At 43.0% G+C, this 19,056-nt stretch overlaps 2 protein-coding genes across 11 annotated transcripts in view; both read right to left on the reverse strand.

Annotated features, from left to right (window-relative positions):
* LOC137214810 (zinc finger protein 350-like) overlaps positions 1-8,160 on the reverse strand; it is a 27,938-nt gene extending 19,778 nt beyond the window's left edge. For 3 of the 4 annotated variants that reach the window (XM_067719086.1, XM_067719082.1, XM_067719084.1), the window contains exon 1: positions 2,195-8,160. The gene's annotated coding sequence lies outside the window, so the exon portion shown is untranslated. Of the gene's footprint in view, positions 1-267; positions 334-2,194 lie in introns of all 4 variants that reach the window. The other variant, XM_067719085.1, reaches the window with a different exon arrangement.
* Positions 8,161-8,304: 144 nt separating this feature from the next.
* ZNF350 (zinc finger protein 350) overlaps positions 8,305-19,056 on the reverse strand; it is a 32,553-nt gene continuing 21,801 nt past the window's right edge. The window contains exons 1-7 of one of the 7 annotated variants that reach the window (XM_067719095.1): positions 18,481-19,054; positions 14,230-14,452; positions 13,395-13,533; positions 13,127-13,315; positions 12,445-12,571; positions 12,076-12,168; positions 8,305-9,883 (exon numbers count right to left, since the gene is read on the reverse strand). In XM_067719095.1, the coding sequence (XP_067575196.1) occupies positions 8,547-9,883; positions 12,076-12,168; positions 12,445-12,571; positions 13,127-13,141 (1,572 nt within the window). In that variant the 5' untranslated portion in view covers positions 13,142-13,315; positions 13,395-13,533; positions 14,230-14,452; positions 18,481-19,054 and the 3' untranslated portion in view covers positions 8,305-8,546. Of the gene's footprint in view, positions 9,884-12,075; positions 12,221-12,444; positions 12,572-13,126; positions 13,316-13,394; positions 13,534-14,170; positions 14,453-18,480 lie in introns of those variants that run through there. The other 6 variants (XM_067719094.1, XM_067719097.1, XM_067719096.1 and 3 more) reach the window with 6 other exon arrangements.

The following is a 19,056-nucleotide window of genomic DNA, read 5'->3' on the forward strand; positions in this document are numbered from 1 at the left end:
ATAAGCATAGAATCATAACATGTTGCAGAAAAGTATAGATATATGTCAAGCCTATCCAAATTAATGTATACGTACATTTAATGGGACTCTAGTAACCTCGTCACTGGTTCACCCACCTGATGTGACACTACTGCAGCCATTAAGAAAATCTGTAATCCTTTTATACTATGGAAGTGTTTATAATTAGAAATGAAGTGATAAAACCAAATTATATCTGTTATACAGGTCATTCCAAATGCAAAGGTAACAAAAAAATATTAAACATACACAATGGTTTGCACTGGAGATCAGCGTTTCGGGTAACAGAGATGTTTTCACTTGTGTAGCATGAACCTGAAAGGAAATATCCAAGAAAACTGTGGAGTAAAGTTGGAGGCAAGAATAATAAAACGTATCTTTTATAACACATCACTAGATCATATCTAACTACATTTTTGTTTGGGAAGACAATGACAAGAGTGTTTATGTGGCAAGGCAAAAGAGTTTTTTTTTTTTTTTTTGCGGTACGCAGGCCTCTCACTGTTGTGGCCTCTCCCGTTGCGGAGCACAGGCTCCGGACGCGCAGGTTCAGCGGCCATGGCTCACGGGCCCAGCCGCTCCGCGGCATGTGGGATCTTCCCGGACCAGGGCACAAACCTGCGTCCCCTGCATCGGCAGGCGGACTCTCAACCACCGCGCCACCAGGGAAGCCCGACAAGAGAGTTTTTAATTAGCGCCTTGATGAAGGTATGGACTTGAAGGAGCGAACTGGATTTGGATCAGCTGAATGAATCTATCATCAAGTCTGTGCCCCGGAATCGCCATCTGAACCTCAACCTACCTACTCTCCAGTGACCCTGGGTCTCCAAAGCGCCAGCCTCATGCCCCTCCACATACACTAGCCTCCCCCACAAAACAACAACGACAAAAAATGACTCCAAGTTAAATCCGAAATCTGAACCAGAAACCCCCATTCATTAGCACCCGTCCCCCATCCCAGGCTTCTCCACGTCTGAGTGAATCGCAGACCTGCATGAGACATCGAATTCACTGATCTACACCTACCACTCCAGGTCTTAATCACTGAGCTTCACGAGCAGAAGTTGCTACCAAACCAAACTTGGGTCGGCTCACCCGCTGAGCCGCAAAGCCAATTTACTGGCACCGCATTGGTGTGAAGGCAAGTCCAGCGTTTACTACAGGGCCCAGCAAGGAGACTCAACTCCCTGATGGCTTTCAGGGAAGAGGTTTTTTTTTTTTTGCGGTACGCGGGCCTCTCACTGTTGCGGCCTCTCCCGCTGCGGATCGCAGGCTCAGCAGCCATGGCTCACGGTCCCAGCCGCTCTGCGGCATGTGGGATCTTCCCAGACCGGGGCACGAACACGTGTCCCCTCCATCGGCAGGCGGACTCTCAACCACTGCGCCACCAGGGAAGCCCTCAGGGGAGGGTTTTTAAAGGCAACATCTGTGGTGAAGGATGCAGGTGAGGGATGACTTTCTTCCGATTGGTTGTTGGTGAGGTAACAGAGTGTTTCAGGAACCTTAATCAACTTTCTGGTTCCAACCAGTCTGAGGTCTACATGCTTATGCTCAGCAAGTAGTCACCATCCTCCACTCTGGAAGGTGTCTTAGTTTCTGCAGAACAACTTAAAGGTATGCATCAGATCGTTATGCACATCCTTTGAGGAGGAACTAGGACTCTGTGAACTATTGTTTCTTGTCTGCTTTTTCCTGTTTCTATATTCCCTCACTTCCCTAATTAGTCTGATCTTTGGAACTCAGGGATACCCCAAGAGACCAAAGCCTTTTTCTACAAACTAGAAATGGGGTGACACAGAAGGGCTTTTGTACCCAAGAGGTACTTCAGGGTCCTGCTCAGTTTCAATCTCCCCCTTTCTTTGATACTCCTCAATCCTGAGGGGAACAAGGGTGAGACAAGAAAAAGAATAAAGTTTGGGATAGAGAGGTTAAATATAAAGTCAGCGGGGGAACTCAAATTTTAGGAGGGCTGGGTTTCAAAATACCCACATCGACAAAAATCCTCAGTCAGAGCCTCGGTCGTTTCTCTCTTCATACATTTAATAACACTGACCGCCAAAAGGCCTATTACTGAAGCGAAGCCTCCCCAGTGACTGAACCTAAAGACACCCCCAGAAGGCCTTTCACTGGCCTCACAGGCCCCTCACTCCGGACCCACGTGCAGACCCCGACCCACCTGCTGCTGAGATTCTCAAGGTTCCCGCCAGCTGCTGAAGACTGAATTCACTTCCAAAATGATTCCCACTCCTCCGCTGTGGCGCCCAAATCCCCTCGCTGGCTGTCGCTAGGGACGCCTCCGGCCCTGCCCGACCTCAGAGCCTTTCGGCGTGTTGGAGTTCGGGCCCCACGACCAGCTCTATGACGTAACGTGGCCACGCCCATCTCAGCGATCGGGGAGGAAACTGTCATGATGGAGGCTACGGCTCAGAGAGGGAAGAATTGAAATCACTTTTGGACACCTCCTTCCCTTTCCCTCCTCGTTGTCGGTCAGAAGCACTAGGCTGAATAATTTTTGAGAGGCTGGGCCCTATCCAAGGCCGTGGCGGCGCGAGCTGGATTCTATTTTGTCTTTTGGGCAAAACGAGAGAGATGGCGGCGCCCGTGAGCCACGACGGAGGAGCACCAAGGGGGCGGCCATCTTACAGGAAGTGCAGTTCCGTTCGGCAGAGACCCGAGGCGCTAGTGTTAGGAGGAAACTTGGGACTGTCAACGAAGTTTGTAGGAGTTGAGACACGTTGTAAAGGTGGCGGTCAGGTCATGGACAAAACACGGAAACTTCGAGTGCTGGTGAAAGTTGGGAAACAGTTAAAGCGGGGATGGGAATGAGTACGGCTGGTCTGAGACCTGCTGAAGGGGCGGGGCCGATGCTGAGAGCGGGGCTCTGTGAACACCGATGCCCATAGGGGCCTGGGAATGTGGCTGCCTCGGTAGGGAAGGGTGAGGGGTGAGGCTTCAAATGTATGCAAATGTTTCCTTACAAAACGAAGGGCATTTCAGAGTAATTAAATGGTGAGCTGTGCTGTTATATTGTTTGGCATCATTCCCAAATAAAATAAACACACTTAAGAAATATTAGCCACTATTTTATGCAGGCAAAGGAGTAGTAGAGGATATTATCTATATATTCTTTCTAGAGAGCAATTTATTAGAATTATCTATATAATTTAAATTTTTCATTCTCGATGTAGAAATTCCAATGCTAAGAATCTTTGTTAAAAACTTTATATTAACCACGGAAATTTTGGTAAATTTTTTAAAAACTAGGAATAACTTGAATGTACAATCAGCAGGTGAATAGTTTGGTAAATTAAACACATTCCTTCAACAGAACGGTTTATAGCCATTAAAAAGCCAATTATAGAATTACCAGTATTTTTTAAGTGACTTCAAAAGGATGAACAGTATTTATAATATGATCCTCACATGGCAAACATTAATAAATATATGCATTTCAAATTTTTGAATGGATTAAGTAAAACTTACAATTTCGATTATATTTGGGGTTTGGGCTTGGAGATGGACTCTTCACTAAGTACCCACTAAACTCAAAAGATTTTATTAACACAGCATCAAAACATACTGCCTGCTCCAGTCTCACAGCTCCTCAAACTACACAACTCTAAAATGGAAGTCCTTCTCCCTTCCAGACTGAATTTTCCCTTATTCTGTTTCTCATCTAGCAGTCACTATTACACAATAAATTAAGAATAGAGATGTTAACTGGATTGTAGGTTACTGGAGGTTGCTGTGAAAAGGTCAGAGGACGAAGCCAAAACAAAACTTATATGTCGTTGTCACACTGGCCACCAATTCCTGTTATGCTGTCTCAGAAATAACTTCTGAATCACTCCCTGTACTCGCCCTCATTGCTTTAGTCCATTTATCTGAATTACTACTGAATTTGCCACCGCACTGGTCCCTTCTAAGAAGGTCTCTCTCCAGGCACCTCCTTTTCTTCCGTACCACACCATGTTTATTACCATACCCTCCATGAAGCTCTGAATTAGTATACTGATTACAGACTAAAGCAAGATCTCAAGAGAATTCTTTTAAGACTGTATACAAGCAAACATCAAACGGATTCTCCATTATCATCTTCCATTACACCCTGCCTTCCACTTCCCAATGCCCTGTGGTCTCATATGCTACCAGGAATTTGCAAATACTTTCCCTCCATTGAAGTCCTTGGCACACAGGAAGCAATGAGAGAATATTAGTTACTATGGCTGTTCTTTCATGAGTCATCTTAGATGTCACTTCTTCGGATAGCATTCTCGGACACCTTCCAGGTCAGTCTCAAAAACAATAATACAGTTATTATTAAATATAAAATTGCAGCTGTATCATGGTGCTAACGATAGGAAGTATAAAAAGGCATCCAATAGAGAAAACATGTCTATACAAGGGATGACTGAGGATCATTTATCTTTCTAGACCATCATAATATGCTAATTTGACTGCCCTCCAAAATGTACTATGAGTTCCTCAGACAGAAACTCTGTAATATTTTTGTATCCACTGTGCTCAGAACAAAAAGTTGAACAGAAGTTTTCAATAACGGACTATTAAATGAATAACTGAATTTGGCTTGCAAGATACAGTATTCTCTTCGTCAAGGTTCTATGCTGCTCAGTGAAAATTAAATACAGCAAAGGTGCAAGAGAATGTATATATGTGCTGCTTTTTGAAAAAAGGGACAAAAAGTAGTATCTACTTGCTTGTACTGCCAAAAACACACACACACACACTGGAGGGAGACACAATAAAACTTACCTGTGGGAGCCAGAAGGTCAAGGGAAAACAAGCTGAGAACAGGGGAAAAGTGAGACTCATAAATGCACCTTTTTATATAGTTTTAAGTTTTGAACCACATGACTCTGTGCCCTATTCAAACAATTTCAATCCAATCTTGATGGGCAATACACATCTAAATCCAGGAAAAGTAAAACTGCAAGTCTATAAAGGGCTTATAAGGAGAGGAACATAGTTCTATGGAGGGCCAGAAATTGGGGAACCTGGCCAAGTGAGGGAAAGCTTCACTGAAGAAGTGATTGTTGAAGATGATGAAGAATGAAGGAGGGACCCTAAGAGGAAAGAAAGGAAAGTCCTCCCTCACTAGGACTAATGATAATACTGTTATTCATTGCATTTGGCAGGCACTATTTTAACTACATCTGCTTCTCACAATAAACCTACCCAGGCAGATATTAAAGATAAACTGAGGTGAGTTGAGTAACTTGCTCAGAGGCACACAGCTCACGGCTGGCACGGCAGGATTCAAATCAGGCAGTATGGGACTTCCCTGGTGGTGCAGTGGTTAAGAATCCGCCTGCCAATGCAGGAAACACAGGTTCAAGTCCTGGGCCGGGAAGATCCCACATGCCACGGAGCAATGAAGCCCGTGCACCACAACTACTGAGCCTGTGCTCTAGAGCCTGGAGCCACAACTACTGAGCCCGCATGCCTGGAGCCTGTGCCCGCAACAAGAGAAGCCACCGCAATGAGAAGCTTGCATACCGCAACAAAGAGTAGCCCCCGATCGCCACAACTAGAGAAAGCCCGGGCACAGCAACAAAGACCAAATGCAGTCAAAAATAAATAAATAAATTTCTTTTTAAAAAATCAGGCAGTATGACTTCATTGCCCACTCCTAACCACTGTTTGAGGTGAAGGATGATCTGGGTGTGGAAGCAGGCTTAGGCATGCACTGGGCCTCCTTTACCTGGGGATGCCAAGTTCTGAAAGGTAAGCTCAGCACGTGGCCCTCAAAGCTCAGGGCAGCCCAGCCAGCCCGTCCCAGGCCCCAACTGATCAGTTCCAGGAGTGAGCCCGCCTGACCATGCCTTGGCTGGAAGTGGAGAGTCACAGGAGAGGAAGTGGAGGGGAGCTGAGGGTCAGGTTGCTGGAACCCTCGTGACTGATTCTTTGCTGGAGACTCTCTGTCCTGAATCCATCCCATTATAATGTGAGGGTGGTGATGGGGACCGTAGCCCAGGATTTAGGACAAATATGTTCAAAATTAGGTGTGCATCAGGCCCTTGTTAAAAATGCAGAGTCCGGGACTCCAGCCCCAGAGGTTCTGGTTTAGGAGGTGTGGGGTGTGACTCAGGAATTGCATTAAGTTTCTCAGAGAATCTGAGGCAGGAAGTTTGTCATAGACAATTATTACAAACAGTCCTGGAATGTTCTCTGGTTACAAATATTCTGAAGGGTGAGTCCCCTCAGTACTTCGATTTTGGCTCAAATTATATCCAGAAAAGCCTTTCATTGGGGAGGGGGAAATCTCCCTCATTACTACCTACAGATTACTATAAATTACTATCTATTATTAGACTTCATTTCTCCTCATAGGATTTATCACTTCCTGACATTTTGTAATCTCACCATCTCTCTCCTTTACTAGATTATATGGTCCATCATAAAGGCTGTTCCTTTGCCTGTTTTGCTCACTGATGTTTTCTCACTGTGTAAAACAGTGATTTGCACAGTGATGGTGCTTTAAAACGTTTCTGGAGGAGTAAATTACCCAGACAAAGGATTTTGGTTGAATTCTGAGTGGGCCACAGCACGGCAAATTTCCATGTCTTTTATGCGTAGGACTGTTTGTAATTGGGATCTTATATCCTCATGGGATCATGGGAAAGAACTCTGGATAAAGGAGAAAGCAAAGACCCCACTTTGAGGACAGCCGGAAGGAATGAGGGAGATAGAAGACACCTGTCTCAATTCAGCAGGTCACAGAGGAGCCAGGATCTTTAAATGGCAACTCTTCACAGGTGTTAGGCCTGTGGACAAATCTCAGGATTCATTTCCAAGACATTCCAAGATCTCACCTCCTCCCACTCCCTATACACTCCACCATTCTTAAAGACTAAGGCTCTCATTTTGCATTTGTTCTATTTATTCTAGGAATCATTTTCCTTTTCTGCTTTGTCCCTTTATAATCAGTTAAGTCTCTCTAACCTCAAACAGTTTGGGGTGTCAATTTTGGTCTTTAGAACTGTCCCTTGAGTGACAGAATACATTTTGATTAGCCCATTAGTTTATTCATTCACTTTCCAAATCTGGAGCTGATAAGAATTATTTTTCCCCCCTCTGTGCTGGGAAACCGAAAATCATGGAAACCAGCACTCTCCAATATAACTTTCTGGTACAATGGAAATGACGGTAGAGCATCTTCCCATTGTCTCACCACTTTGCTGTCTGTGCTGTCCAATTCTATTGCCACGAGTCACATGACTGTCGAGCACTTGAAATGTGACTAGTGTAACTGAAGAACTGATATTTCATCTTATTGGTTTTCAATTTTTTTAAACATTAAAATTTAAAGAAAGCCACTAAAATTAAGGAATTTGTAATTTCCTCGTGGAGATAACAAATAGGCATTAAAAAAAAACAAACTTATTTGGGGAATTCCCTGGTGATCCAGTGGTTAGGACTCCGCACTTTCACTGCTGAGGGCCCTGGTTCAATCCCTGTTTAGGGAACTAAGATCCCACAAGCCGTGTGATGTGGCCAAATAAATACATAAACAAAAATAAAAAATAACTTACTTGAAACAACGAGATCCTACTGTATAGCACAGGGGACTATACTCATTATTCTGTGATAAACCATAATGAAAAAAATATGAAAAAATATATATACATACATATAACTGAGTCACTTTGCTGTACAGCAGAAATTAACATTGTACATCAACTATACTTCAATAAAATAAAGAAAAAACTTATTTGTGTTCTATGGTGCTTAAATACCATTATTAACTCCTTCCCCAACTCCCAAATGATATGCTCCTTCAACAACAAATTGTCATATTCCCTTGAGCCAGTTAGTCCAGGTCCATTTCACTTACTATGGATACTTACATCCTCTCACTAAATTAGCTTGAGTGTAGAGATGCCACTTAAAGATAATCCGACTACCTCAATGGTCTCTCTAGGGAACCATGAGTTTTCTCTATCCTGATCACCACAATATCCTCAGCTTTTGGAACAGAACCATATACCAAGGATGTATTTGACAAATACTCTGTGAAAGACCAAACTGACTCAGTCTAAGGCCGTTGTTTCATTAGTCCATCTGCATAATATAAACTTCTGAAAGTTTAAGGAAGACATCCCAGTTTCAGATTCATTGTTCACCTTGGCCTGGGGAAACTGAATTGATATATACACGCCCCATATCCCACCAATCCAATATTAGCCCTCTGGTGATTTTTCCTCCATAGCAACCTTCCAGAAACAAATTATATGTTTTAAAAATTCACCTCCTTATTTCCTCCACTTAGTTGAACACAGGCTTCCTTCATTTATTTAACTGACACAACAGAGCAACTGACGTTTGTGTGTTTGGGTTAACATCAGATTATGCCTCTGTATCAAGGCATATATGTAATTGGATGAGTAGGTCACGTGCTCCCAGTCTCAGCATTTATACAGTTTCTCTCAGTGTATACTTTTCAGCCACCATATGAACTAGAAATTTTCACTCAACCCTTTTCCTCAGAGAATGTCTTAATTTTTTCCCTACTGGTTTTCTGTGACATAAAATAAAATATAATTGACCACTGAAGGCACAACCACATTCACTGCATTCATAAGGGTTCTCTCCTGTGCCAACCCTCTGCTTTCTCCTGCGGGTGCACATCTGGCCACAGGCTGTCCCACTATGACTACATTCCTGTTTGCTAGGAGCCCACTGATGTTGACTGATGTCTGAGGGACCACAGAAGGTACTTGCATTGTCACTGTATTCAGGTTTTTCTCTTGGAGGACAACACTACTCTGTGAGGACCTGTGACCCTCTGAGGGAGGATTTTCCACCTTGACTGAGTGAGTTTTCTGATGTTTATTGAGGACTGACTTCCCTCTGAATGATTTCCCACATTCACTACATCTATAGGGTTTCTCCCCTGTATGGATTCTCTGATGGATAACGAGCTGCGGCTTCTCGATAAAGCCTTTCCCACAATCGCTGCATTCAAAGGGTTTCTCTCCTGTGTGAGTCCTTTGGTGTTTAATGAGACCTGTCTTCTGGGAAAGGGTTTTTCCACATTCCCCACACACAAAGGGAGTCGTTCCTGTGTGAAATCTCTGGTGTGCTGTGAGGCACGTCTTTTGGCTGAAGCCTTTTCCACATTCATTGCATATATAAGGTTTCTCGCCTGTGTGAATCCGTTGATGCACCATAAGATTTCCCTTCTGGATGAAGCCCTTTCCGCATTCACTGCATATAAATGGTTTCTCCCCAGTATGGGTTTTCTGATGGACACTGAGCCCTGATTTCTTGAGGAAGGCTTTGCCACATTCATTGCATTCATAAGGTTTCTCTCCTGTATGCGTTCTCTGATGTTCAGTGAGCTTGAACTTTCTGAAGAAGGCTTTCCCACATAGATTACATCGATGGGGCTTCTCTCCTGTATGAAGATTCTGGTGATCAGTGAGCCAAGACTTTTTGATGAAAGCTTTCCCACATTCACCACATACATGAGATTTCTTTATTTTTTGAGTCTTCTGATGCTTGATGAATTGGGAATTAGTACTGATGAGTTTTTGGCTTTTGGGGAATTTAATTTCAGTATGAAACCGTTCATTGTCAGCATGGAGACAGGATCTGACTTCTCCAGTAAACTCAGCAGGGCTCTTTATTTCATAGCTCCTGCTCTCGGAAAGTAAAGTTAAATTTGATTTCATACTTTTTCCATGTAAGTCAAACATACCATGATTTTGCCTGAACAGAAAATGAGTTCTGCTCCGATGAACAGAATATTCCAGTGGGTTCTGTTCATGCCATTGTTCTAGTCTCTTCTCCATGCTCTCATTTTGTAAGTGCTCCAGCAGGTGATTATCAACTTTCCAGACTTCTAGGAAAGAGAAGAAGAATGAATTCCTCCATCTTTCAGATTTGGAATAAAGGTATTTTTAAAAATACTTTGATGTGAGGTGTCTTTTTAGTGATGACCCTATGGTATGAATGTTAATAAAACTCCATGTTTAATGATCTTTATACATTGGAAAAAAACAGTCATAATGAATAAATACAGATTTGGTTACTTTCTAAATACTGTAAAATACGAGCAATTTCCTGTGAGCAGGAGACCACAGGTTGCAGGGCCACCTCATCCAAACTGGGGAGGGATGGACTCATTCATTCCACAGATCCTTACTGATCACCTCTGTGTACCAGGAATGGTGCTAGTGTTGGGGATTCGCAAACATACTCCTCGTGTTCAAGGAGCGTATACTGTAGGTGGGTAAAACCACTTTACAGGGCAGAGATAGACACAAGGAAAACAGCTGCAGGTTGGAAAACCTGGCGGGAAGGAGCAATGGAGAGGAAGAGAGGTGGAGGAAACCAGGGCTCATTCTGGAGGAAGACAGGCCTCCCCAAGGATCCATTGTGCTAGTCTGCATGAGGGGAATGAAGAATATGACACGGCAGAAAAAGAAAGAAAGAAAAAACTAGAAGACAAAAAAAAAAAAAAAAAAGAAAAGAAAATGACGCAGTAGAGAACTCCAAGCACATTTAACTTACAATGCGCACCTCAGAGAGATCCATTATGCAACTTAATTCCATCACGGCACGTTTCACCCCCTAGACATATTATTTATTTTAAATTTTGATTAAATTGATGTCTCGTCCTCTTAGAATGAAAGCTCTTGGTCTATTTGTTTTTTCAACTACTGTTACCTTCCAGCTTACACTAGACTATCAAAAAAAATAATTCATAGAGGAATGAATCAGGGAAGCAATCACACGTATGGAACAGATTGGGAGGTTTAGGAAAGAAGATGGAAATCTCTGTGTGAACAAGATGATATGTCATGGTGATCACTAAAAGAAGAATTTTTGTGTCACGTGACAGGTAACATGGTTACCTAGGACTTTTTTTTTTGGCTGTGCCACATGGCACATGGGATCTTAGCTCCCCGAACAGGGATTGAACCCACGCGCCCTGCAGTGGAAGCGTGGAGTCTTAACCATTGGGCTGCCAGGGAAGTCCCTACCTGGGACTTAATGTTATCAGAAGATGAGGGGAAAGAAATGAAAGCTTTCAGGAAGTGAATACAATGGTAAGGTCTACAGTGAACAAGAAGAAAGTTCAAAATCAGTAAATACACAAAGGAATCAATTCAAAGTAGCCAAGAGTTACGGTCTGGTTGAGGCTGGAACTGAGAATGTAGGATGTTAAAATAACTTTCCTGGTTAAAAATTCATCATGAACAGCAGACCCCTTAACAGAAAAGAGCTCTGCAGGTGGGGGACATTTGAGGTAATGCCTGAATGGCCAGGATGGAGGATGCACAGGAGTAAGGCAAAACCTAAACTTCTAGGGTTTCCTGGGAGGGAAGATGATCTTAGGTCCTTGCAGTTACTGGGAACTCAGGAGAGCTGCCATCAAGATAAGTTATATAGAAGCCAAGTCTGTGGTGGAGCACACTGGGGAGAGATCAATTTGGGAGTCTTCTCCAGTGACCCTAAGGAGCTTAGCTTATTACGATGAAGAAAACTGTGAAGGTTAAAAGGTCATTGGAGAAAATGGAAAACAAAATCTTTGGAGAACCTCAGAGCGGGAATAAGGCACAGTGAAGACCAGTCTACTTTGGGGCCCGGCATCCAAGATGGGGTGGATGTGACAAAGGAAATCAACATTACTTGTGGAGCAGAAAGGGGCAGTAGTCAGAAGGCAGTGAGGAATTCAAAGTTTTCTCTTTGGAGAGAGGCCTTGGAAGGTGGAATTTCATAGAAAACGAGGTAGAAGTGTACGAAGAAGAAGGAAAAGATATGAGAATCCAGGGAAAAGAAAACTATGTAAACAAAAATCAAGATGGGGGTAAAATAAAGAAGAAACAGATCCCGGAAAAGACAAGAGTCTTCCCTAAGAAGGGATATATTTTTCTCTAAACTCCTACAAAGAAAAAGAGGTCTGACATCGGGAGAGAGATGCACGGAGGCACTGCTCACCCAGCGTCCAACCCCCTCACAGCTGTGACTCTTCTCTGACCAACTACAGTGTGATTTCCACGCCTGTCACCTTGCTGGTCTCTCACTCACCTGAATGGGTTCGACAGTGGATTTCATCTTCCATCGTCCATGGTTCTCCTTGATCCAACTTGGAGAGTATGTCTAGTTTGCTGGCTTGAAAACCTATTCGTGGGAAATGACAGCAGATTTAGACCCACTGAATTGGGCTTGGGATCTGTGAAGACAGCAGAGTGTTACATTTGAGGACAAAACAATGTTACAACCTACAAGGTAAAGGCTTTTCTCTCAGGAGAAGGGAGAATATACCCTCGTATCTGGGTAAGGGGCTAAGAATCTATTGCTTCAGAGCATCACAGACACTCCAGAGCTTTCAGAAGCTGAGAAAGGAAAGGCCACTGATTGGGGACCCTCTGAGGGACCCAGGGGAGCCGTCCTCACCCACAGACAACAGGTTGCTATAGTTCTCCAGCATCACGTCCCGGTACAGGTCCTTCTGAGGAGGGGCCAGGAACTGCCACTCCTCCCACGTGAAGTCCACGGCCACATCGTCAAATGTCAGGGTCTCCTGGAATAACAGTGGTGTTTAATGAAGTGATGTCCTTTTGATGATATGGAAGAAATGTTAAAGTTTTTCTGCTCATTTCCACTTTATAGGCTGCATCGAGATATCTAGCAGGGTTTTTATTTTAATAAACCACTGAAGAAGCAAATGTCTAATAAAATATTCTCTAATTGTGTAGTCAGCCACCCATCCATTTATCCAATTAGAAGTTTCTATAACGTGTAGAAGTTAAATCTTCTTGTTAAGCTAGAAACACCACATTCTCATATATATATATATATGAAAAGAAAGGGAAAAGAAAACTCTGCAAACAAAAATCAAGATGGGGGTAAAATAAAGAAGAAACAGATCCCAGAAAAGAAAAGAGTCTTCCCTAAGAAGGGATATATTTTTCTCTAAACTCCTACAAAGAAAAAGAGGTCTGACATATATATATATATGAATGACAGACAAAAGATACACATATTTATACTTTACAGAATAATGGAAGTGATTTTTTACAGGCCTCTACAAATCCATCAGGGAACAAAGGAAAGAATAAAACAGAACAAGAGTCACCTGGGCCTTGATCATTTTCTTCGGTTTTCTGAAAACAGCTGGCAACAGGGAGGTTCTGTCGCTGTGTCTTCTGGATCTGCTCTAAATTCTGTTCTGTCTTCAATCAAGTGTGTCCCAAGAAATGCTGATACCAAATCCTGTAACTTCTTCCTCCTTCTACTGATTCTTTTGCTCCTAGAGAGTCAGGACCTGTGGGTTGAGGAGAAAATTCAAACTGAGGGTACATTTCTTCTGGGCTCAGATGCTAACGCTGCTTCTGGGCGCTCACCTTAGCCCAATGTCCACAGCATTGCTGAGTGTCCCCAGAAGACTGTTGCCCCAGACGACTTTATTCCTCTGCCCAAAAAGCCTAAGATTCTGACTGTGGTGGGGGTATTCCTTTATTTCGTGAAGTTGAAGTGCGGTGACTGTCAGAGGGAATGAGGGAAAAGAGAATCATCCCAGCAGCAGGCCTCAGGAGCAGGAGACTCTCAGGCAGCTCAATTATACAAAAGGGAGCGTATGGGAGGAGAGGCGCTGGGCACTGCTTTCCTTTAAACCGTGTGCGCTCAGGAACCTCCTCAAGCGTTTTTATACACCCTGTGAGTACACACACTTCAGTTTAAAAACCAATGTACTGGGCAAACCAGAAGCAATGTCTTGTAAGCAATAATGGTAATATCTTAGGAGGTTTTAAATACATAAAAAACTAAAATACAAAATAACAGTGCATAAATTAGAAGGTGGGAAATGAAGTTGAGGTGCTCTAAGACTACTGTATTGTCAGAGGAAAGTGCAGAAGTACTAATTAACGTAAGAATTTGACAAAGAATAATTACATGTGATGTGTAATCTCTAGTGTCGTAATGAACACTAATAATTTTCTTAAAGTACATAATTTGCAGTGCTACCAGAAGAGGGAAATGTAATAACAAGAAACTCATCCAGAAGAAGGTACGATTCTGACACCAATTTGAATATGTGGGTTTTTTGAACACACCACCAAGCAATGCTACAACACTGGCTGGGTGTCCGACAGTTTATCTCAATTCGGTCGCTATGTACCTGGAGATAATATCATATCCCACCGGTTGAAGGCTCAGTCCTATGAGACTGGCTTTTACCTCCTATTTCATGTGCAAACACAAGTCCAGATTGTCACGTGTACTTCTAAGCAACCAGCCACAGATGGCAGGTTCCAATGACCCCCCTCCTTGGGTTGATTAATTTGCTAGAGCAGGGAACTCCCTGGTGGTCCAGTGGTTAGGACTCCGTGCTTCCACTGCAGGGGGCATGGATTTGATCCCTGGTCGGGGAACTAAGATCCCACATGCCGCGCAGCATGACCTAAAAAACAAACAAAAAAACGAAACACAAAACAAAAACCAAAAATTTTCCAGAACGGTTCACAGAACTCAGAGAAACATTTTAGTTATTATATTTACTTATTATAAAAGGATGTAACTCAGGAACAGCCAGATGGAAGAGATGCCTAGGGCAGGGTATGTGTGTAAGGGCAAGGAGTGACCCCTATAGGAGCGTCACTCTCCCTGCATCTCCACATGTTCACCAAGCCAGAAACAATTTCACTCTGAGAATACATCTAAGAAATACATCCCTCCAAAAATATGGGCATATTTGAACCAGCTCAATAATTTCCATAGCACCATTACTCATAATAAACCAAAATGCAAACAACACAAGTTTAATAAATACTAGGAAAACCCAAATATTCAAACAATGGAATGCTGTGGAAAAACTACAGTCTTTGCACAGCTTTCAAGCTAAGAATGACTTTTTTGTTTTTAAAGGACTGTAAAACAAAAATAAAGAAGTATATGTGAGAGAACTGTGGCTTACAAATCCTAAAATATTTACTGTGTGTATATTTATATATTTGTCTGACCCTTGTTACAGAGGGGAAGAAAAAGTACACCTACGTGCAAAAACGTGAATACTTCTCAGAAATACTGAGCCTGACATAAAAAATGCATGATGTGGAGAAAACTCTAATTTGAAAAGATACATGCACCCCAATGTTCATAGCAGCACTATTTACAATAGCCAAGACGTGGATGCAACCCAAGTGTCCATCAATAGATGAATGGAGGGCTTCCCTGGTGGCGCAGTGGTTGAGAGTCCGCCTGCCGATGCAGGGGACACGGGTTCGTGCCCCGGTCCGGGAAGATCCCACATGCCGTGGAGCGGCTAGGCCCGTGAGCCATGGCCGCTGAGCCTGCGCGTCCAGAGCCTGTGCTCTGCAACGGGAGAGGCCACAACAGTGAGAGGCCCACGTACCGCAAAAAAAAAAAAAAAAGATGAATGGATAAAGAAGATGTGGTATGTATACATACAATGGAATATTACTCAGCCATAAAAAGAAGGAAATAACGCCATCTGCAGCAACATGGATGGACTTAGAGATTATCATATTAAGTGAAGTAAATCAGAAAAAGACAACTATCATATGATATCACTTATATGTGCAATCTAAAAAACTGATATAAATGAACTTATTTACAAAACAGAAATAGACTCACAGACATAGAGAACAAACTTATGGTTACCAGAGGGGATGGGGGGTGGGTAGATAAATTAACAGTTTGGGATGAACATGTACACACTACTGTGTATAAAAGAGACAAACAATAAGGACCTACTGCATAGCACAGGGAATTATACTCAATGTCTTATAACCTATAATGGAAAAGAATCTGAAAAAGATTCTGTATAACTGAATCACTTTGCTGTACACCTGAAGCTAACACACACTGTAAATCAACTACACTTCAGTTTTGGGGTTTTTTTCCTCTTTTTTTTTTTTTTTTTTGCGGTACGCGGGCCTCTCACTGTTGTGGCCTCTCCCATTGCGGAGCACAGGCTCCGGACACGCAGGCTCAGCGGCCATGGCTCACGGGCCCAGCCGCTCCGCGGCATGTGGGTTCTTCCCGGACCGGGGCACGAACCCGTGTCCCCTGCATCGGTAGGCGGACTCTCAACCACTGTGCCACCAGGGAAGCCCTACACTCAGTTTTTAAAAATGCATGATGTATAATTACATTGAAACACAGTTGAAAATACGCAAAACTAAATAAACCATAATGATGAGGAATGAATGATTGTTATAACACCATAAAGAAAAGTCTGAAAGTGCTTGCTAATAGAGAAGATGGTATTCACCTTCGGGTGTGAGGATGTAATATAATTGGGAAGAGGTTCACAGAACACCACTGGGGTGCTGGCAATGCTCTGTTTTCGATGTAGGTTATGTCTGTATATATGTATATATTCCTCTTTTTTTTTTTTTTGGCCATGCTGTGTGGCATGTGAGATCTTAGTTCCATAACCAGGGATTGAACCTTCGCCCCCTGCAGTAGAAGCGCAGAGTCTTAACCACTGGACCGCCAGGAAAGTCCCTATATTTATATATTCCTTTTATACTGACTCATTTGTAGAGCTTTTAATTTAACAAAGAAATGGAAGAGCTCAAAAATACTAAAAGCCTGTTGTTTGAAAAGACCAATAATATATAAATATTTAGAGTCAAAACAGAAAGTGCAAATAAAGGACAGAAGGAATTAATGGGAGGGACTTCCATGGTGGTCCAGTGGTTAAGACTCTGCACTTCCACTGCAGGGGGCACGGGTTTGATCCCTGGTCGGGGAACTAAGATCCCACATGCTACACGTGGGCAAAAAAAAAAAAAGAAAGAAAGAAAAGAAAAAGAAAAAGGAATTAATGGGAGTTATGACTCAGATAAAATACAGATTTTTTTTTTGCCTGAAAGAATACTATGAATACCTTCCTGTCATTAAATTTGAAATACTAGATTTACCCTCTTGAAAACATGTTGACTTCAGAAAATATAGCAAGTGAATTTATAAGTAAGCAACAAGACAAAAATGTCCATTACCACCCCACTTTTCAATTTTGTATTGCAGAGTTGAGCCAATGCATTGAAATAAGAATAAGGTAACATTAGAAAATAGGGCAGAAAATTTTCATCAGTATCGTTATCAACACGAAAAAAGAGATTCAAGGCATTACTTATTTAAAAGAGAAAATGCTCCCCCAGAAACCCCAAAGCAGATTTTTACATACACAGTTGGCTAGAAATGCCCCATATACATAAGCTCATTTCTTAGTACTAATTCAATCACTAGCAATGGGAACTCGAACCACATGACTGACTAAGACCAACCGGGACTTACTAATAAACTGGGATATAGGTCACCATGCCATAGGGATACATAATTAAACAAAATGGAGATTCTGTTAGCAAAGAACAAAGTGTTCATGTATGTCAGGGAAGCAAGTAACGGCGCTGTTACAATATATCAATATTAGAAGGTGAGTGCAGGTGTTGGCAAACATTTTCTGCAAAGAGAACAGACACAGATTTTCAAATTTGCAGGCCAAAATGTCTCTGTCACGACTATATTCTGCCTTTGCTGTGCGAAAGCATCAGAGACGATACAAAACAGATTGAAATTGCTGGTTTAGTCTCTCAGTCTGTAATCAACTCCTTGATTAAAAGCTAAAAGCCCAGGATAAACAACAAGGCCCTACTGTATAGCACAGGGATGTTCAATATCCTGTGATAAATCATAATGGAAAAGAATACGAAAAGGAATGTACATATATGTATAACTGAATCACTTTGCTGTACAGTAGAAATTAACACATTGTAAATCAACTATACTTCAATAAAATGTATTAAAAAAGAAAAAAACCCCACACAAAAAAGCTGAAAACCAGATGGTCTCGAAATACTGCCCTGGGCTGTACCATCTTCCCTCCCAGCAGCCGAAGTTGGAACCTCAACCCAAAAACTACTGCCAGGGGTCCTCGGCGTCCAAAGCCTCAACCCTCACAGCCTCTCTGTACCACAGACACTGACTACACACTTCCTTATTAATCTGAAATCTGGGCCAGACACCCTCATATGATGACCATCCAGCCAGGCCCCAACACCACTGAGCCCCAAATTAAATCGCCAGCCTGAACCCGACACTGCGATCATCGTCAATGCCACACGTAAGCCCTGCAAGCGGAGTGATCTGCAGAACCGCAAGCCCTGACAGCTGGAAGAGCAATGATCTCTACAGAAGCTAATCGTACTGACTCCCAGGACACTCCCCAACATAAACCATAGACAAAACCCGCGTCCGGTTCCCTTCAAGTACCTCAAAGCAAGTACTCTCCTGGTTCGCGTTAAATACATCCACCTCCGCACTTCTACCCTCCCCCTCTGCCATCCGGCAAAAATCTCATGGGTCCAGATTGCACCAAGTCCACGCGTCACCCTTGGGCGAAACAAAAGCACCACTGTGACACACACACAAAAAAATCCAGGGACAAAACCACACACTAACCTGATTTCCCCAACCTACAAGGAGCCTAAACGTCGTACTTCTGTGAACTGCTTTGACGTATAGACCTGTCCGGCTCCTTCTACGGCAGCCGAAGTGGATATGCGGTGTTTGAGGAAACAAGACGACCGGATTTCCGGGATTTCCTAGAGAGGCAATATGTCCGCGCCCAGCTCTCCGCGGCGCCAGGGGGAGGCCATGTTGGGACACCTGACGTACAGAAAGCCAAGGGGCGGGTTTGGGTACCAGGAGCCAGGGATGGCCGGGAAGGTGAGAAGCCAGTGAAATTATCTAATTTCCTGGTACTCCGACTCCTGCAGAAAATAGGTAAATTTTCAGTCTCAAGCTTCGCGAGGCAAAAATGATGCAAGGCTAAGCTGCTTTCAGCAGGCTAGGCAGACAAGTAATACGGCCGCGGCGTGTATTATCTACTTTGTATTAAAAAAAAAAAAAAAAAGTTTCCAAACGGACAAGTATGAGTTGTTGGCATGGCAGCGGAGAACGCACTCCTAGAGAGGGAAAAGATAATAACCTCCGGTAAACGGACGCCACGGAAAGCTTCTGACCGGAAAATAGTTT

This window comes from Pseudorca crassidens, chromosome 20 (assembly GCF_039906515.1).
Source record: "Pseudorca crassidens isolate mPseCra1 chromosome 20, mPseCra1.hap1, whole genome shotgun sequence".
Lineage (NCBI taxonomy): Eukaryota > Metazoa > Chordata > Mammalia > Artiodactyla > Delphinidae > Pseudorca > Pseudorca crassidens.